This window comes from Gastrolobium bilobum, unplaced genomic scaffold, assembly GCF_033153095.1.
Source record: "Gastrolobium bilobum isolate Gb01-03AN ecotype WA unplaced genomic scaffold, APGP_CSIRO_Gbil_v1 utg7888, whole genome shotgun sequence".
NCBI classification, from domain to species: domain Eukaryota; kingdom Viridiplantae; phylum Streptophyta; class Magnoliopsida; order Fabales; family Fabaceae; genus Gastrolobium; species Gastrolobium bilobum.
Window position 1 is genome coordinate 416,619 of NW_026898738.1, and position 21,595 is coordinate 438,213.

Here is a 21,595-nt window from a genome sequence, read left to right on the forward strand (position 1 = left end):
TAGAAAAGGGAAAAAATGTTTCTGCAGTTACTGTAGATAAGTTATCAGCATTTATTACCAAAACGATGTCGTTTTGGTATTGAAATCTTAAAAAATTATAAATATAAAGACTATTATAACTCCGAAATAAATTAAAATTACAAAAACACCATGATTTCCGCCCCAAAACGACGTCGTATTAGGCTTACTGCAGATAACTTATCTGCAGTAACTGCAGAAAAAGCAAACCCATAAAAAAATTGTTAGTAGTAATTCTAGTTTAAGTATGACATCAAACACCATAGACTCATGTTACTTAGACAAACATTTTTTTTCATAACTATTAGAGATTTAATCATCACCCTTTTATTTTTCTTCTTTTCCTCTCCAATTTTATTCTCCACTATCATAAATACTACTGCAAACAAAAATTGTTGGACACTAAGGGGGTGTTTGGTTCAAGTTTTTGGAGAGGATTACCGGTAATCCTTCTTTGGTAAATGTAATTACCACGTTTGGTAGAAGGAATAAATTACGATTCCCGGATATCCAAGGATTACCGGTAATTTGATTTATAAAGAAAAGTCACTATTCAGATTACCAAAAATAATATGGTAATTCGGAATACCAATCAGAATACCAAGTGAAAGGAAAGCACAACAATAAATTTTGAGACAAAAATACCCCAATACACATAAAAATCTAGACCCAATCTATCAATTACAAAAGTAAAAATAGTTTGGGGTTATTTTTGTAAAATAACCTCATATTCCAAGTCATATTTCGTTTTAAACCAAATATGGAATCAGTAATTTTTATCCAATATTCCCGGTAATATTTTGGCGAACCAAACACATCTTTCGTAAGATTCCAAGTAAACTCAATTTCTACTGAATTCCCATTAATCATGATTCCCGGTCACCAAAAAATTTCTCCTGTACCAAACACACCCTAAGAGATACAGTTCAACGGGAAAAACAAAAAAAGGACAACCATGTTGCTCAATTGGGAGGAAGTGAACAAAAATTCTATTTTTATCATTTTAGTGTTAAGAATTCTTTTTTTTCTCTTTTTTTTTTTTTAAGTAAACTCAAGGGTATCCCCACTCTTTCGATATGGGACTAATCCCTATTGTGAATTGAAGGGTACGGTTTTCTCCACTAGCCTCAAATTTCGTAAGATTCCAAGTAAACTCAATTTCTACTGAATTTCCATTAATCATGATTCCCGGTCACCAAAAAATTTCTCCTGTACCAAACACACCCTAAGAGATACAGTTCAACGGGAAAAACAAAAAAAGGACAACCATGTTGCTCAATTGGGAGGAAGTGAACAAAAATTCTATTTTTATCATTTTAGTGTTAAGAATTCTTTTTTTTTCTCTTTTTTTTTTTTAAGTAAACTCAAGGGTATCCCCACTCTTTCGATATGGGACTAATCCCTATTGTGAATTGAAGGGTACGGTTTTCTCCACTAGCCTCAAAGTGCGCCTCGCAAGATTCGAACTTTAAGCCCTTTAGACTCACGAGCCGGACTCTTGGAGCTCAGCACCCTAACCAACTCAGCTACACCTCGGGGTTGTTAAGAATTCTTTTAAGTGACCTTATAAGTGTTAAAGTCAAATTCAAAGAGCAACCTATATTAAATAAAAGCACATATAAAGAAAAGAACTATTTTAGCCCATAAAAACAGAAAATTTTAAAGAATGAATGAGTAAAATTGCTGTCAGGTCTTTGATTTAGTACTTCCATTTCATTAACTAAAAGGCTATTTTAGCTAGAGAACATAAATGTTCTGGGTGTGTCGTCATCCCTCCATTCATTATAATAATGCAAGCACTATATGTTATAACGCTAAAAGTGAATGCTGGGAGAAATTTACGCAGGCTTGGAGCCCGAAAATTCACTTCTTTTTTTGGTAAGTTGTTTAGCATAAACACGTTCATAGCATTTAACAAAAAAAAAAATCAGTTAAACTCGACCTCTTAAGGCCATCGGCATGACGAGGACACTAGGGTGAAAACACTAGAATTGGCATGACTACCTGACAGCAATACGGTTGAGGTTTATATTCACACAGCATCTGATTTCAACTTTGATCTATAGAAATCCTCATCTGGAATCACGGTTGGAATAATCCACGTGCCAAGAGGGTGCTCTGATACCTTTCCACCTAAAAAATTCGGTTGCCAATAAATAATGGCAGCGTACAGTTAGGGTCTAATTATATTATCAGAATGCATTGATGAGTCCAGCAAATTACCTTCTTTAGTGGCTTCAGCGCATCTTTTCTGGTAGCTCAGAGAAAGCTGTGGATCCAGTGATTCCAGTAAACTTTCATACTTATCTTCAGCCTCACTAATGCACTTCGCCTGGAATTGAAAAATTGACATAATAATATCTTAAAAATACTAAATAAACATATTATACAGTTACTATAATTACACCAATTTTAACAGACAGGAATAAAACAACAAACGTCCATACAGGCAAATGATAGTTCCCATTGTGTAAAATACGATGTTATCAAACGTTAGATTGATAGATGTTTTCTTCTTTCTAATGATAGAAGGTGAGGAATCCACATAAGTTGCCAATGAGGTTTGAGTCTAAACTCTAATTGCACCTCCTCTCCCTTCAAAAATGGGTGGAAGGAGGGATCATAGATTTGAAACTCCGATTCCTTCAATCCATGTTCGTGACTTGAGGTTATGCATGATATTAAGTAAAACATTCTTTTATTCAGGTATTTATTTCAATGATCCCACAAGAGAAGATGAATGCTGGAAATATGAAATGCTGGACGTCAATAACACTTAGACTGCAGATCAACATACAAAAGACTATGTTCTGTTAAAAGGCCGATATTTATCCCCCACTGTACATAAAAACTAACGTGGTTCAATCAATACATTTGAAATTGTTACCAGAAAAATATCAACAAATATATAAATTAGCAACCCCATTTGTAATCAGTTTGACATACTCACCAGCATAGCTGGGGCAGTTGAAGCTCCATAAATTCTGACAAACATGCGTAAAATGTTGAAATTATTCTCTAAAACATCATCCTGCACGAGGGCTTTTAGTCTAATTAGTATTCAGACAACAGTATGTCAGCTGGTAGCTACATAATTTGGATTATTGAACTCACCTCGTAGTCATACCTGCAACATTATCAGGACAGGACAATTATGTTGAATAAAAAATAAAATTGAAACGTGCTAGGATAAGACTGAAATCAATAGTATGTTATTACAGAAATGAAACATGAAAACTGACAAAGAAGCAACAAAAAAAATTAAGGGTGAATTTGAAATTGTCTGCAAATTGTGATTGGCAGCTTTCAAAAATTACAGAAAAAAAAAAGCGGGGGTTCTGAATCTGATAACTAAATAGAAAAAATTGTGATGCCAATAGATTTTCTTTTGTGTGTGGTATAAATTGATTTTATATTTTTATTAGTCAGTTTGGTAAAGATTTCTATTACTCCGATAGTAGAAGGGATACACCTTTGGAGTGAAAAGAATAAAAAACAAAAGCAATTGTTATAACACAACTATTTTTTTTTGGTAAATAGAATGCAGCCATTTATTTGTATCTAATTCCATTCTTTAAAACAGAAAGAAAAGAAAAACATTCAGCAAGCAAATGGTGATGAATTTATTGAATATCTATAAGCTTTGAATCCTTACAATAATATATAAAAGAAAAAGAAAAGGCACCATGTTAGGAGCAACTATTATAGTATCCAGCACCAACTGAAACAACAGATAGTACTTACAGATCATCAGAAATTTCCACTAAGAACTCCGAAATTGAAAGAAACTCCATATGCAACTCCTCAACCTTCAAAACAGATTCAGAAGCACACAATTACCTTAATGAAATATATTTAGCTAAAAATATTTTTGTCATTTTTATGAAGAAATTTATGTTGCCAGAAATATCTAAGAAAAAAATCAGATGCCTATCCCAGAAACTATATATATATATATAAATCGGGAGTTAGATGAATAATGCAGTATCCACTAAATATGCTTTGCTTATCAATTGTACCTTAGCTCCTTGCAGTTGATAGAGAAGAAGATTCAGCACTCGGTAATCAAAAGACTTTAAATGAATAGCCTTCATTACATCTTCAACAAGAATCTGAGTAGCAAATTATTTATTAGATTTCAAACAGGAAACTTTGAGACGGATTTGGTTCGATGTATACACATTCTCTGAACAGAATGAAAAAGGTACATGAATTACATATACCTCCTTTTTGTTTATCAGTGCATAACAGAGCTTTCTTTCAAGAGCCCAGTATTCTTCTCCATGTCTGAGTTCTTCTCTTATCCTAAACAAATTAAACATAGAACCAAGTTAAGCTCAACATTAGCTATTCCCCTAGAAAAGTATGATACAGAATGCAGAATACATACCTTTCTGTCAAAAGGCCTTTATGTTCAAGAATAGTCACAAGTGGTTTAACTGGATCATTTGAGAAACAAGAAACCAATACTGGATTCGCTTTCTAAATGCAAAATTAAATTATATAAGAAAGTTGAAAGATATTACTTAAAACTTGAAGATTTAAATTATAAATCCCAAATGCAATCAATCACCTCATCTTTTCCTCCAAACACAAACTCCCCATTGTTCGGTATTTGCAGCAATTTCTCATTCATTTTATCTAGCTGCATCATAAAAGCTATGAATTCTGAGCACAAACAGGAGCTTTTGCAGATTTCATGCTTACTGTTGGAATATATTTCATTAATTTTCAAATAGTAACAAATATGAACAAAATTTTTCACAAAATAAATGCTCCTAGTGGAAAAAAAATACCACACATCAACCTCTCGTATCAGCTGCATGCACGTTGAGTCAAGAATCTAGCCTCAACAAACTAGAAGGCCAAGCAACCCACTCTGAGAAACTGACTTATGCACATAGAAATCTGAGTGTCTGAATGCATAAACAGCCATTGCAAGGCTGTGCAGGGTAGTGAAGTCTAAGCAATGAATTTTTTAATTGCTTCTGCTGAAAATGTGGGATGGGTGCGTGTGCTTGTTAAAAGTTCTCATTTCTCAGTGAGTTGATTAACCTTACTAAGACAAGATTCTTTACAAAAATAACGTGTGGTTAAGGTGGAGGTCAGTGCTTCTGCCACCTAAGATTTGGGGACAGGGTAAACATCAAGCCCCAGAGTGCACATATTGAGTCATTTTGGCAGTTATTATCACAGGGTAAACATAGAAAGGGAGGCATCAAGCATGCACCACAACTGTTCAGGGTTGACGACTGCAGTCATTTTGGCAGTCTGGTGGTTCTTACATAAGCCAAGTCAAAGACAACAAAGAGCCACCTAGGTCGATGCCAGCTGTCATCATTACTTTGCACTCAAAAGATATGCCTTGACCTGTCATACCATCATATTAGCACTAAATATCCATAATTTCAATTGCCAAAATGACATTAGCCCTAAATAGATGTCATGTTGAACACCTCTTTAAAGGTCAGTCAGTTCATAGCCTGCCCTGCCTTCCATCTAGCTTGAGGTGATCTATATATTTTTCCTTCTAGCCGCACAAGTTTTGGGATCTATTTATTAGTTCCACACTGCAGTAGAACCCTATTTATGAACCCCACACTTTCAAAACCAATATTTGACTTGAATAAAAAAAAGGGTGGCTGAATTTAATAACATTAATCTAGTGTGTACCTGATAAATATAACTCTCTGTGAATGAAAGAATAGGTAAGTATTGGAAGATTGATTGTGGCTTGCTTACATCCAATCCATGAAACATAAAATAAGATCTGCACTGAAAAAAGAAGTTCACATTAACATTGGAATAGCTAGGCTCATTTGTTAAATAGTATCAAGCCTTGCACCAAACTACTATTGTTGTAAATTCAATAGAAAGCTGCAATGCAAACCAGATAAATGGCACTTTACTCATCTATTAATCAATATATCAAATGATGGCATAAAGCTGGTATTGTTTGGATAATCAAGTTTGTTTATGTGTTCCAAAGTAAGATGTCTCCCTTCAAATTGATATGCAACTTTGTGTGCATATTCCAAATTAATCATAGAGCATTATAACAAAATAGCATGATCAGAGCAAAGAGATTATTTATTGAATTTGTACTTACAAAATCCTCAAGGGTAGAATTTGCCTTTTGCATGGAATCCAGTCCAACCATGGCTATGTTATCATAACTTTGCAACAAACTATGTTCTTTCATCCGATCACAACTAAGCAAAGCATTTCCCACAAGATTTTGTTCAAAACCTAAGTGAAAGTGAAAATTCAAGAAAAATCCCAAAATATCATCAAAATTAAAATTAAAATTAAAAAAAAATGCAACGAAACATATGAAGATAAAAAAATGAAAAAAAAACTAAACAAATGAGTGGCTCCTTCCTATATGATAGCTTACCAGTACCACTATTTTCTTCTTTGGTGACAATGTGATGTTCATATGCATCCTCGAGAAATGCAGATGAGAGCTGCGAAAGGGAAAATCAAACAACACTCGAATTTCAACCATTATCAACAAAATTGAATGCAAATGCAGAGAGAGAGAGAGAGAGAGAGAGAGAGAGAGAGAGAGAGAGAGAGAGAGAGAAACGTGAAATGAGGAAGTTGAACTCACTGAAGGCATAAATTGAGAAACCAAACAGCACTTGTCGTCCATGCCAAGCTCTCCGCACGGTTCTATCTGAAGCTCATGCAAACCCCCAAACACGAAGAATAGAGAATTCAGTTAGTTAGGAAGCGGTTAGAGTTACGAAACCAGTTAGTTAGATTAGAACTGACCAAGAAGAGCATGAGATTAGCGAGGAAGCGGTTAGAGTGGTGATCGGAGTTTGTTATTGTAACGCCCCTTGATTCCATGAATTCCACCATCCTCTGTACTTTCTCAAGTTTCCGTAGCTCTTCCATTCTCATTCACCTTCCCACGACCACAATAACAACACTGCGTTTGCAAGTTACTGTTAGGGTGATTTCCATAACCACTATATATATTTGATACTTTAGATTATTTATACAATGGGTAATAGTTTTATCGTGTAACAGGATCTAATAATTATTTTCTACTGACTTATTTGTATAAGTGCAGTTCACCTTAAAAAAAGAGAAAAAAAAAAAAATAGAATAAGATCCATCTTGAATTTGTGTGTAGAAGATAAATTTTTTTTATGTAACATAAGAATAATAAATCTCAACGAAAATCCCTTACCACCACGTCACCACTGTTTATCCTTTTTATCGTTTTATTAGCCAATCATGTCAATTTTGTAAAAATTTAATGAAAAACTTATGGTACGAATTAACATTTTCATTAACTATAGTATTTGAGTAGCTCGGCAAGGAGTAAATACTATATTTTGAAAATTTGAGTAAATATTATATTTTTAAAAACTGGCTGGTCAAGTGTTTTGGCAAGAAGCACCATAAAATTTCTTCCTTTTAAGAAACTGGTTTATTTTATCCGTACAATGCAAGGGTTAATTAGGGGATATTGTATTATTAAGATGAAACCTAATATGATAAATTTTCAAAAAAAATAAATATCAATTAAGTTCTTTCGTTAAGAAATTATGATAAAATATGAAAGAATAATATAATATCATGCTCTTTTGATCAAAAATACTAACAAACTATTTTAAATAATAACAAAAGCATACAAGTCATAACACAAAAGTTAAAGTTAAGAAAAAAATTTACACTTTCTTACTTTTCTTTTTTTTACTCACGTTAAAATTTGATCTACGTTTTCAATTCGCATAAATTTGTACTGACTGAGAGAATTAAGCTAATTTGGTTTAGTGCGTGTATGTTTCAAGGAAATCGTAAGGATTAAAAGTCATATACAAATGAAAATGGTTGAATAATTATTATTGTCTGAACTAATATTTAGATAAAATATTATGACGAAATTTTTTAATGCCATATCTTTATTTATATTTTCATAAAACTTAACTTTATTAAGCTTTATAAGAGATTAAACAAAAATCAATATTAAAAACAAAGCAGTCACCGTCATGGTAGTTAAAATTTCAATTTAAATCTTAAATTTTACGATTTTTTTCAATCAAAATACCAAAATTTCAAACACTTTTATGATTTTTTACAATTTTTCTTACCATAGAATTTTACGTTTTACAATTTTTTATTCTCCTTCTAATTTTAAGTAAAATTTCGATTTTAACTACCATGATCACCGTAATAAAACATACAACATTATGCAAGTTGAAAAGTAAATATTTAGCAAAAACCGCTTTATCTGAAAACTTATAGTAATTTAATGACATGACACATTAAGTTTAAGAGAAATATTAAGTCATGTCTTCAACATAGATTTTTCATAACATAGACTTTTCAAAGAATCTTTATTCTCATTTCAGAATTTTAGTCATAAACCATTGTACTTTGTTAATAATGACTACGTGTAAGACAAAAATTGAACCTGAGGAAACCGAATGCTCTTAATAGTAATTTTAATTTTCTTATATAAACTTTTCATATAAGATTTAAATGTTAATAAGTTTAATTTTTAAGTTTTTTGCTGAATATAATGAAAATATTAAAATATTTATACATTCAAGAAAACAAAAAACAGAGACACACATAGTACTGTAATTATAATTAATAAATAATTATAATATTCTTGAACTATTCTCTCACAAAAATTAAGAGCACAATATTGATCAGCTCCGAATAAAAACAACTAAAAGCACATAAAAATTTGGGAAACACTACAATCAAGCAGCACCCTTCCCCTTCTTCCTCTGGATTTTCTTCATGTAAAATTCCAGCTCCTTACCTTCCAGAATGTAGCTGCATAATTAAGGAAAAAGAAAACAGTAAAGAACAAATGAATATAATTCAATACCAACAGATCCCACAAGCCACAACATAATCACAATTTAAGCATTACCCATCAGCTCTGCCACATTGACCAGGTCTAGAAGAAATGCAGGCCAGCAATCGCCCACCACCAAACTGCTCTTCAATGTGGGGATCAAGGTTACGATCTTTCTGGCGTTTCTCCAGTTTTCTCTGCACATGGTTACTCTTTTTGGTTTCCTCTGCAGCAGCATCACCCTCCTGCTTGTTAGACATCAAAGGGTAAAGGTTTAGGCATCAACTTCTATACAGGAGAATGCAATCCACTTCATCCATATGAATTGAATGACAAATTACCGTATCATTGATGTTTTATATATTTATTGGACAGAATAACTAGCAAAATAACATCAAGCAGAGCTATTTATTTCTCATCAAAGAAAATACAATAATAGTTATTGGCCATTACATATTAGAGATCAATAAGCTAATAATCCATGTATTAAGTATAAAATCCGATTTTGTAGAACACAACTGCAAATATGTTTTATCTAGGCATCACAAGTAAAAGAAAAAAATTCTTAATTATAAGATAAGTCAAATAAAAAAATTCTGAGGTAACACTTAAACATAGAAAGATGATGGATTTAATACAATAAACAAAAAATTAATAAATAAATTACTTCTCTGAACATATTCTTCAAGAACTATTCATGCTAAAGGCAAATAAGAATAGCGAAGCAGTATAAATACAACAAAGGACATGAGCTAATAAGTATTAGGCTGAAATATACAAACATTATGAGAACAAAGAAACAGTACATAAAGTAAAACACATCACAAAAGAAGCAAAAGAATAAGTGGAGAAAATTCCAAAGGCATTATCACCTCTGTAGAGTCCTTTTTGGCAGCTGTTTTCTTTTTCCTACCAACTTCAACACCATAGTGCTGAAGGTACCACTGCTTGAATGGAGCAGCATCAACCTGTACAATAGCACTTTTGACAAGAGTCTGAGTTCGCACAAGCTCATTGTTTGAGGCATTGTAGACCACGTCTAGTAAACGAGTCTTGCGAGTTACAGCTTCACTTCCCCATGAAAAATTTCCAGTATCCAATCTCAGTGCCCTCCATTTCACATTTCCACCTCTAACACGAATCCTCCTGACTGTCTTGTTGCTTGATAGCTTAGTGTTTGCTGGCTGGCGACCAAGCTCATACCTATATGGAAACCACCAATATATCTTATTACAAACAAGAATTATCAGTTATCGTAGCAAAGTAATAAAACAGAAAAGTCAACAAAATATGTACAATAATAAACAAAGGTTGTTAAATACAAAAACTAATTAAAATAGATGCACAAAAATTAAAAATTAAGATCTCTGTTCAAAACAGACATAGATAAAGCGCAGGCACATTTAACATGAAATAATAACTATTAATAAGGACCAAATGATTATTCAACTCCATAAATATTTCCAAAAACACATTAGAAAGCTTTATCCTCATTGACCGCAAGACACTCTTGTAGTCTTGTTTACTTTCAGTTTATTTGTTCTAATTAGGATGTTCTATGCCCCTAATTATTGTAACTGTATCTCTTTTTCTGTCCCAATATGGTTTTGTATTCACAAATACGAGACACAACAACTCTATAATCCATTTCAGAAGGAGAAAATTGGAACTATATCTTACAAAATTTCAGAATTGGTTAATACCAGGCAGAACGTAACTTCCAAGTACAAAAAAGTGAGGACAGAATTAAAGAAAGAGAAGTTCTCCTGCTCATTCACGGACCATCTAAAATGATAAAAAAAAAAAAACATGCAACTCAAAGTGAAATGAAATCAAGCGAAATTTCGAAGAGGTTCCCATTTGGCATCAAACTACAACGCAAATTTCTAAAGCACTAACCCTATGATTATTCCATTCCCCTAACAAAATCTAAAAACCCAATGACTAAACCTAGATCCGATAGATGCTCTTCCAAATATGAAATCACATTTCAAATTTCCACCTCAAAATATATCCCACGAATATAACAGCCAACCTACATATAAAAAAATGACATAACAAAAAAATGTTGATACCATTTCCATTTTCGTTCAAAACAGTCTACTCCCCAACCAAGCAAAAGATTCTAACCATAGTAACAACCAAAAACCCTCCACAAACATGCCTTTAGATTTCAGCAACAAAATTAGACGACTCTAAGCAGCAAAAAAAATAAATGCATCAAATTCAAATAAACAAATAAATAAAAAGAGTAAAAGGGCACACTTTCTCTTCTTCCTCCAAGCTTTCTTCTTGCCACCAGTGGCACGCCTTTTGTGCATAGAATCCCTGGAAATACCTGATGAAGAAGGAAAAAAAAACCATCAGCTAAAATTGCACTCACAAATAGTTGATTTTAGGTATTGAGCTAGATCGAAGAACAACGAGAAGGATACGAATCGTGTACCCATCTTGGCGGAGCAATACTCTTTCTCTCTCGCTTCGTCGCTCTGAAACCCTAGCGCTCTCTGTGAAATTACTATTATTATGCCATATATATTCCACCCGTGAAACCCTAGTTGCTGATCCACTTAGCACAGACCCGGCCCAACCGTAGTGTATTTTATTTTTATCAACAATGCATGGGTTAATTAGGAGATAATGTCTTATTAAGATCAAACAAAAAAAAAATAATTTTGTTCAAAATAAATATATCAATTAAGTTATTTTGTTAAGAAATTATGGATCGAAAGTAGTGACAAAAATTTTCAATAGTACCAAAAGCACACAAGTCATAACACTAAAATTTAAGATTAATTTGACACGCTAATATTTTTTATCCATCTTAAAATTTGATCTTCTTTTTCGATTTGCATAAATTTGTTTTAACACGGAAAGAATAAATCCATATCTTATTAAAAAAACAAGTCTTAGTTTTAAAATAAAATTATTAGAAAATTTCAAATATATTTAATTAAATTAGTTTTTCAAAATTAAATATTGAATAAATAGGAAAGAAATACCTTATTATATAAACATGTTTTTATAATAAAAAACATTAAAATAATGTTAGATAAAGTGAAATCAATATTGTTAAAATTGGATTGGACTAGCCCATCAAACCGGTATGATCGAGTCAATGGACCATTGATGAAATTGAACTCGTACCAAATTGATTAACCGCCTTTCAATGGGATTCAACCAGTGTCAAACCAAACTGGTTTTATAATTTGATCATATTTTGAAATTTTGTGCAAAATATTTGTACACAATGCAAGTTTTATACCACATGTGTATATTTTGTTATTTTATTACTATTATTATATTTTCATATAAATTGAACTTAACTAATTCGACTAATAACTCATTGGTTGAATTAATGATATATTAACTTAACTACTATAATAAATCTAAATCCATTCGATTCAAGTTTAATCTCATTGAGTAAAATCAATGTTATATACTTCGGTAAAATGGTCACCTACTTTAGTCTAATTACTTTTATTTTTCCTATCAAGAGTAGGCCTTAAGAGACTAGTGCTGAAGTCTCAAATGGATTTTGCTCTTTTACTCATTGTATCAGCCTTAAAATGCTCAAATAAAAAAAAAGAGGATTAAGAAAAAAAAGGGTAAACTAAGCTTTTATTAACGACAGGTCACTACATAAGCTTGTAGAAAGATATTTGATGATGTAAATTACAAACTTGAATGAGATGTACATGCACAAGCATAAAGAACCAATTGATACTATCCTGTGCTATAACAGAGCACTAGACACCAATCTTAATTTGTCCCAAGTAATTTCTCCTCACCTATATCCACAACAAACTTGATGAATTTTTGAATAAATGTCAACCGATCAACTTTCCTAAAAAATTAAGCAGTTGGGTGATTTTACTATATCTCTCTAACAATTAACGAGCAATCATGATTTATGTACCCAATAAAACTCTTTTTTAAGTAATTTCATTTCCTGTGATGATCAATAATTCAGTGTACACAGCACGAAAGGAAGAAAACGGCACCAAGATTTGCAACTTTGAAATTTCAGGATTTTCCTCCCTTAGCTCAATCCAAACTTCAGATTTGGTGGACCTCATCATCAGCTGAGTCAGGGCACTTCTAAAGTATCTTGTTCTTCACTAGTTCGGCGTTTGCTTTCCCATAGCTTACCAGTCTTCCCAATTGCAAGAATCAGATCAAGTTGTTTTTGCTGTTGCTCCTACATGAACATTCGGATACAATCAAGTCAAACCTTGACATTGAAACTTTGTGGTACTATAACACCAAAGTCCACTAAGGCACTAACATATTTTGCATCTTCAAACAAAGAAGCTAAGTAATCTACAAACCTTGACATTGAAACTTTGTGGTACTATAACACCAACAAACGTGTATCATGCAATTATAACTACTGTCAGCTGTGCAGAGTTTAAATAACCAATTGAAGGGAAGTTTACCTGCATTGCCAGTAAAACTTTTTGAATTTCACCAAGCTCCTTCTCCAAAATATCTGATTGCACCGCAAGCGCTCTTGTGGCCTCAGAGTTCTTCTGGGCCAGAGCTGCACTCTTCAATAGAAACAAAAATATTAATAACTAATTCAAAGTCTTAAAATATCAAAAGGTCGCTCAAAATGAAAGTAAAAGCTAATAAACAATCCAATATTTTTTTTTTACGGTCAATATAGATAACTTATTTACATTGAGCCAAAACGACGTCATTTTGAGGCGAAAATCGAGGTATTTTTGTAATTATAATTTGTTTCAGAATTATAATAATCTTTTTCATTATAATTTTTTAATTTTTCAACCCAAAACGACGTCATTTTAAGAGTGAATGTAAATAACTTATCTACATTCACGCTAGAAATATTAAAACCATTTTTCTATGGCTGATCAGTATAATTTAGTAGCGCTTTTTGTGAAAAATAATGCAACATTTACTGAAATCATTTACCAAATAATGTGCGTTACCCATATTTTATAAGTTATACCAAAAACTATTTTAAACAAATCAGTGTCTCCCTGTAAACTTCGTACTTTGTAAATAAACTTCGTACTTTGTAAATAAACTTCGTACAGAAATCTAAATATTGACTTTCAAGTTTCACACTACAATTATGTTCCGCAAGCAACGCATTGTATTATTATTATTGTTTCAGAATATAATCAATGCATGTTTACTCGAGTGATAAGAAGCTCAGTTTGGCTTAAAGTTAGGTATACAGTTTGACTTGAATGGAAAAATCAGGTGTTTAGTAAACTTTGTTATCGGGGAGTTTGGTATATTTGAATGACTTAAAAAATAAGGAATAATACATTTAAAATTTTTATCAAAGAGGCGAAGAAGTTTAATTTTGACTAAGATTTAAATAATCAAAACTTGCAGCAGAAATAACAACTCATTTTAAATAGATAATTATGACGGGTAATAAAAAAAAATGTTATTTAATTATTCAAATAATATAAATACCGGACAAAAATGAATTTACAGACTTACAGTACAAATCTTTAAATTGTTGTAACTTTCTAAATTAAGTGACAAAATCTTTTTCACCTCGTAAAAAGAGAAAAAGAGACAGAAAATCTTTTTTGTCTTGCTTTATTATATCCATAGATATCAAGTTTGTTTCATGTGAATTATTCTTCAAACATCCAAAAAAACACAAAAAAAAATCATTGTATGCCTTTATAAGCATTAAAAAGCAACCTTAAAGTAAATTACAGAAAGCAAAGGAAGCTCAGACCAAAAAAAAAAACACAAAACAACCCAAGCTTCATAATCATAAGTTCATAACATGACCCCAAAAACAGTAATTTTGCAAGAGAAGAGATTATTACCTCAGTGATAGGATCCTTCAAGGCCTGTCGGGTGACCCGAAACCTTGTTCCCAATTTCTCTATCTGCCTCGACAAAACCCTAATAACTGTCACCGAGCTCTTCAATTCATCCTCCAATTTCTCAATCCTCTCTACCAATCCACCCTTCACTCTCTCCCTACAAATTCGCCTCCATTGACGCCCCCGAACCCACGCTCCAACCAAAACCCCACCCACCAACATCAAAATCCCACACACAACAACAACCCTATTACCAATCGCCACCAAGAACCCATTCTTCGAGCCACTTGCGGCGAGGCCAACCGATACAATCGCTGAGGAAACCAAACATGACAACTCTAGTAACGAAAGGAGAGTATCGAAATCGAAATCGAAGTCGACGACGACGCGTTTCTGCACAGTTCCTTCGGATTCGTGGGCTTCGAGATGAAACGGGTCAGCGGCGCGGGTCGTAAAGGAACGTAATTTCTGAAGCCCGAATAAGTTGAGCTTCGGAATTCGAAAGTGGGTAATGGGAGCGATCGATAGGGAGAGGGAGCAGTTAGTTCTGGTGATGCAGAGTGAATACGTAGAAGGTGAATATGCAAAGAGGTGCTGAGAAGTGAGTATCATTGTTCGAAAATGTTTTATTTGGAGCTTATTGTGATTTGGGTAGAAGGAGCATTGGGATTTATGGTTATGGTTGGTTTTTGAGCATTTTTACCTTCGGTGGCGATGGGTTCGATGGTTTCTCTCTAAGCTTAGTGCCATCGGCGATGGCGATGAAAAGCATACGCTCTAATTAATTAGGATCTATCATTTGCTTGTTAATAAAATGAGATTAATATTACACATCTTATATCCTTCTACTCTCACTTATAAAGAAGTGAGATTCACATCTTTAAAAAAAATTCATCAATTCTCTCTCTCATTATTTATTTCTTTCTCTCACTCATAATGACATATACACACTTTCTATTACATAATTTTATCTCCAACACATCTTAAAGTGGGTGGGTCTAAAAACAATAAAAATAAATAAAATATGAATTCAGAGATAAAATTTATCTCACATAAAACCCTTTATTAAAATAGGATAATCTTTTCTCGTACTCACAAAATAGAGGAGAGAGGAGAGATAATAGATAAGAGAGAGAACAAATATAGAGTGAGTTCCGCTTTGAATTGTGTGTAGAAGAAAATTATTTTCTGACGTAACGTAAGAAAATATTAACCATATTAAAATATAGGGAAATAATTATCTCATGTTGCATGAGATAACAGAGACAAAATAGTGGGATCTACTTTTTTTTTTTTTTTGAAAATGTAATGGACCCTAAAATTTTATCTCTGTAGCATGAGATAATTATCTCATGCAACATGAAATTAATAAATCTCTAAAATTTAAGTAGTTTGTTCACTCACATAAAAAATGTTGGTTAATTAGTTATCATTTATGTTATTAAATTTTTAAGAGAAAAGTGTGTCTTTTAATTGACATAAGTTATATTATTTTAAATGACACAATTTGTGTGATTTAAAATAACATAATTTTTATTATTTAAAATATATAATTTGTGTCTTTTATAGATATAAAATGATGAGATTTACACTTTTATTTTTATTTTTTCATTGAAATTTATATTTTTTTTTTTGGAAATATTCCATCGGTTGATCGTTTCGCGATTAGTCCGATTCAGGGCGGGTCCATGATTAATGCTTTAAACCCCTCCCAAATGTGGTACTTGGGAGGTTCGAACACATGCCCTCACCCCCACCTGCTCAGCTCCCATGCGCCAACTGAGCTACCACCATTTGGTAAATTCATATCTTTTTATGTATATGAAATAACACAATTTGTATCATTTAAAATACACATATATTTTTTTAAAATTTTAAATGTTTAAAATACTTTTACGAAGTGTCCATTTTCCTCGTTAGTTTGGGCCGTTGGACCTTACGAGGTCACGCGAATCACGATTTAGTAATTCTGTTTTACCCATTTCTACAGCTCACTATTGAATTATGAAACTACCGAGTCTTATTAGGGAAATTTGTGTATCATTTTAAAGGAGGTAAAATTATGTCTTTTTAAATGAGAAAAAAAATAAATCATAAAAAAAAAGAGTGAATAAAAAAAAAAGATTTAGGTCTCATCTCTTTGTAAAAATAAAATGACATAAGTTGTATCATTTAAAAGAATAAACATTTTTCTTACGTTATTAATATACTTTTGTAATATGTAAGTCTTGACATGGGGAAGAGCAGATTGCATTGCAACAATTTAAATCCATATATTCTGGTTACATGTTTCATAATTCTACTACTGTGTTAAGGGAAGATACACTATGATGCACATATCATATTGATTTATTATGTTTAAGCGTATAGGACTAGGATTATTTGGTTTAATAAATTAAAGATATTTTACGATTTCATACTTCCATTTTCATTAATTATATTTTATTCCATTATTCGAAACAATAAATAAATTAAAAATAATACCGCCTTGTTTGTTTAGTACCAAAGAAAAACCTCCTCTTTGGATACCAAAAAAAAAAAAAAAACTCCTCTTTAGAAAGGCTTGCACATTAATGATTCTAAGAAAATGATAATGGCAAAATGATCATACTAGACAAATCTCGAAAAGAATTACCTTCATTCGAAAATATTTTTCAATGTAATGTAGTCAAAGACTCAAACACGTAGTTAAAGCATGTGTCACCAATCCCACATTTAGGGACAATGATCATATTGTCACTTTTTAGGCAAAATTTTACTTGATTGCCATTTCTGAAAAAAAAATTTGCCAAAATGCCACGCCTGAATCTCGCTGATCTGACAAGCGGGAATGGACTGGACACGTGTCAGCGTCTGAATGGTCAACTATTCTCGCTGGGCCGCCCAGCTAGAATGACAGAATGCTGACACGTGGCAAAAGTACAGACATGCAGAGAATGCCTGTGCTTTTGCCACGTGTTAGCATTCTGTCATTCTAGCTGGGCGGCCCAGCGAGAATGGTTGACCATTCAGATGCTGACACGTGTCCAGTCCATTCCCGCTTGTCAGACCAGCAGGATTCAGGCGTGGCATTTTGGCAAATTTTTTTTCAGAAGTGACAATCAGGTAAATTTTTATGAAAGGAGTGGCAATATGGTCAATGTCCCCCACATTTAACCAACACAGTACCTACTACCACCGGTCCCACACCTAAGCTGTGTATCACTTTGTGCCATGTTACCCACACTTAATTGATACGGGACTAATTTCGCGCTGAAGTCCCACACCTAAATCGTGGTGGACTTGTTTTTTAAATGAAAAAGTGCTTTTAGTATTATGTGGGACTTGCATTTTCGGTTGGGTATTCTGTAGTAAATTGTCGCGCTTTTAGTATATATCTCAACTTAATGGCGGCCCTATGCTATTGCAAGTGGCCAGTCATGAATTTTTGAAAAAAAAAAAAAAAAAAAAGCTGCAGTCAGAGATCCCTACCAATATTGTTAAAATTGATATTTTAAATAAAATTGAAAAATAACTAAAAAATCGTAAAACGAAAAATCATAAGGTAAAAAAATCGTAAAAAATCTTAAAAACATAAAAGCGTTTGAAATATGGGTAAAATCATTTTAATGAAAAAAATCGTAAAAACGTAAAATCGTAGTGATAAATCGAGATTTTAACAATTATGATCACTACATATAACTCATAAAACATGTTGCTTATACATGTCCACCCTATAAAGATATGTCTATCTAGTGACAGATTTAAAAAATTTTATTTATGTCTGCACACACAGGAACGGGAGTTTGGAGGCGGCGTCCATGAAAATATTTTTTAAAGAAAATTTAAAATATATTAAAAAACAAAAGAATATAAACAAGAAAACTTCAACTTAGAGTAAAAAAAAAGAGTAATCAAGAGTCAATTAAGTTGTTAAAATAGAACAATTACAAAAGTATTTCTCGATTTTTCATTCCTTGAAAATATTACATTATATCTTCATCATCAATTTTATCAATTTTATTTGTTAGCTGTTTTTTAGATATAATCGGGTCTGTTTGCTAGTTAGGGTTTTATAGAAAAACAAATTTTGTTTATGATGATATATTGAATGTTGCAATTATTTTTCGTGTTAATGTTAGCATTTAATACTGAATCCAAATAAATTTAAAATTAAATAAACGAAAAGGAAATAATCAATTAGAAAAATTTAGATATATACAAAGAAAATAAATAAAATATTAAAAAATTGAGTAACAAATTATTTTTAAAAAATTTCTTTTTCAAAAACGAAAGCCGTTAGAATGGAATAATATTTTATTCAAAAAAAACAAAACCTCCTTTTCTATTTTGCTAAAAATGAAGCCACCTCCTCCATTTATAAACAAAATCCCTTACGAAAAGAAAAATTTCCCGCAAATTTATGTCTGCAAGTGCAGATAATTGCACACATGTCGGTCCGCCTACATAACACATGTCCATCAAACATTGTTATAAGAGATATTCATATTTAGCTTTATTATCGTGTAGATAAAATTATGGTACGGTTGAAAATTTTATTATAAACAGATATCTAAAATCATTTTAGCTTTTGTTATTATAATAACTAAAAAAATTAAAAGAAAAATATCATGAATGTGGGGTTATAAAGTAAATACCTCATTTTTCTTTGTAGAGTAAAAAAGGAATATTGTAAAGTAAATTGTCTCTATAATAATTCAAAATGTGTCAATGGTGATGAGAAGAAGTGCAAATTCCTTTTTATTTTTTAATGTATTTAAAAAAATTTAAACAAATTTTTAACTCATCATTAAATGTGGAGACATAAATAAAATCTTTTATGTCTACTGTTGATCTAAACCACTGCAAAAAAACAGTTTTTGACACGTGGGTAACTTTGATTTGATCATATGTGATGCAACTCGATCACAAAAGTGGCTTATTAAAGTTGTTTTTACGAAATATCAAAGCAACTTACAAGTTGAGATTGACCCACGAAAACAAAAAATGATGAATACATATGTTGAAAACTCGATATCGACCACATTGGAGAATGGGGGCAGGAGAATAGAAGCTATTCTCCCGAAATTTATTATATGTAAACATTATTTTTGCTATTAATATTACTCCTATCCTGCACGTGGCTGAAGTGGGGACAAGGTGAGCGAGGACATCCAGAGTTTTCTTATAGATCTGATTAGGTGGGGACGGGCAACATTTAACTGTGGATGTCATATCATTGTTTCAATTTTTAACTTTAGAAAGTAAGAATACGGGATTAGTCCGGTTGGTAAAAACTAGTTAACCCGAGGTACCATTTAACATGATATGAGATAAACGTGTGATATAATTGATTAGCTATATACACGAGGGGTTGGCAAAAATGAGTCAACCCAAAATACCAGAGATACCATTTAACATGATTCGAGAGAAACGTGTGATATAACTGATTAGCTATATACATGAGGGGTAATAGTGGTGTGTGTAAGGGTGTTTCGTGGTGTCCTACCATGTGTGTTACAGATGTTTATGTGCTCTTCGACAGTTAACACTTTGTACAAGCTTTACACGGACCACAAAATAAATGAAACAGATCTTAATATGTGTGGCATAATATCTTGGATAGGATCCCAGCTATTAACCTATGTGCTTATTCTGATGTTTATAAATGCCTATATTTTAATGACTAGATGAATAATTTTTAATTCCTTAGACCCTTAGGAATCCTCCTAAGTACTCCTGAAAGAAAGTATTGATACTTTTGGCTTGCTATGTGAACTGACAACACTACAAGTATAGTCCGTTACAGTTAGTTCTAGCCATGATGGAAATCACTCTAACTATATGGTTCCTAAGTATACGAGCTAACTCGTGGGTCAAACGAGCCAGTTCGCGGGTTGAGTTTTTTTTTTTTATATAAAAAAATACAAAATATAATATACAAAAATGGACAAAATCTAAATATGTTGTCATCATTTTTTTTTCTTTCTTCTATAAACTTAAGTCCCTAATCTTCTCACATCTCTGCCATTTTTATATTGTTACGCTGTGCTTGCTCTGTTTGGTTCAAATATTTTACTCACTTGGTAGCAAGTGGTTCTGATTGTTTCTTGATATTGATGCAAATTTGTTGTGAAGAAAATTCAAAAATAAAATATTTTGCTTTTATTTCTCATTTGGTAACCTTTTGTTTAAGCTAATGGAAGCCACATAGCTGGTGCATTAATACTACATGGTCACACTACAAAAAAACAGGCATTTTGCGACGGTTCATTTGTGGTATACGCGACGGTTACAACCGTCGCTAAATGCATTTTTGCAATTAGGGGCAGTTGTAACCATCGCGTATACCAAAAATGAACCGCCGCTAAATGCCTGTTTTTTTGTAGTGTCATTTAAATAGGCTGAAAACGAGTCAGCCCACGAACAATTTCGAGCCAATCAGCGAGCCAATTTTCGAGCCAACTCGCGAGCTATTTTTTCAAGCCAACCCATGAGCCATATTTTTGAGCTAACCCTAACCCAACTCGGGTCGAGTTTTTTGACTTGTTTTTTTTTTTCGAGCCAACCCCAACCCAGCTCGTTTTTTTCGGGTTGAATGCGGGTTGGGTCGGGTCAGGCCGGGTTGACCCGTTTTGCCAACCCTAGTCTTGCACATGGTATAAAATGACGCACAGCTCAAGTGTGGGATTGATGATCAAGCGATGGTTATCATATTGTTCAATAGTGATCAAAATGTTATTGTTCATCAAACCTTTTATTTAAATGTCACGCGAATAGTGTATTCCCAATATGTCATGTGGAAAAGTTTGCTAGGCACTATAGTGAACACAGTTTGTTGACGTGTCACGTTTTCGATAGACATCAAATTCGCTACATGAAGTAGCGAACTTGGTCGCAATACATAAAAATTATGCTACAATGACATATCAACAAATTGAGTTTCCCT

At 32.5% G+C, this 21,595-nt stretch overlaps 3 protein-coding genes across 4 annotated transcripts; all 3 read right to left on the reverse strand.

Moving 5' to 3' along the window:
- Positions 1–1,852: 1,852 nt before the first annotated feature.
- On the reverse strand, positions 1,853–6,932 carry LOC133283682 (uncharacterized). 2 transcript variants are annotated; one of them, XM_061480580.1, is made up of 14 exons: positions 6,796–6,932; positions 6,632–6,693; positions 6,416–6,485; positions 6,128–6,267; positions 5,692–5,793; positions 4,592–4,663; positions 4,409–4,500; positions 4,242–4,323; positions 4,038–4,130; positions 3,763–3,827; positions 3,133–3,145; positions 2,969–3,049; positions 2,242–2,350; positions 1,853–2,151 (listed from the first exon to the last, which is right to left on the reverse strand). In XM_061480580.1, the coding sequence occupies exons 2-14, from the start codon at positions 6,671–6,673 to the stop codon at positions 2,051–2,053; spliced, it is 1,062 nt and encodes a 353-aa protein (XP_061336564.1). In that variant the 5' UTR covers positions 6,674–6,693; positions 6,796–6,932; the 3' UTR covers positions 1,853–2,050. The 2 variants fall into 2 exon arrangements, with proteins under 2 accessions (XP_061336564.1, XP_061336563.1); XM_061480579.1 differs by having other exon boundaries at positions 6,632–6,697.
- Positions 6,933–8,601: 1,669 nt separating this feature from the next.
- LOC133283684 (small ribosomal subunit protein eS8) lies at positions 8,602–11,366 on the reverse strand. The gene is made up of 5 exons (XM_061480581.1): positions 11,292–11,366; positions 11,111–11,183; positions 9,718–10,048; positions 8,921–9,090; positions 8,602–8,820 (listed from the first exon to the last, which is right to left on the reverse strand). Exons 1-5 carry the CDS (start codon positions 11,293–11,295, stop codon positions 8,745–8,747), a joined length of 654 nt encoding a protein of 217 aa, XP_061336565.1. The 5' UTR covers positions 11,296–11,366; the 3' UTR covers positions 8,602–8,744.
- A 1,090-nt stretch (positions 11,367–12,456) lies between these two features.
- Positions 12,457–15,475, reverse strand: LOC133283717 (uncharacterized). The gene is made up of 3 exons (XM_061480624.1): positions 14,668–15,475; positions 13,285–13,395; positions 12,457–13,046 (listed from the first exon to the last, which is right to left on the reverse strand). Exons 1-3 carry the CDS (start codon positions 15,277–15,279, stop codon positions 12,936–12,938), a joined length of 834 nt encoding a protein of 277 aa, XP_061336608.1. The 5' UTR covers positions 15,280–15,475; the 3' UTR covers positions 12,457–12,935.
- Between the last annotated feature and the right edge of the window lie 6,120 nt (positions 15,476–21,595).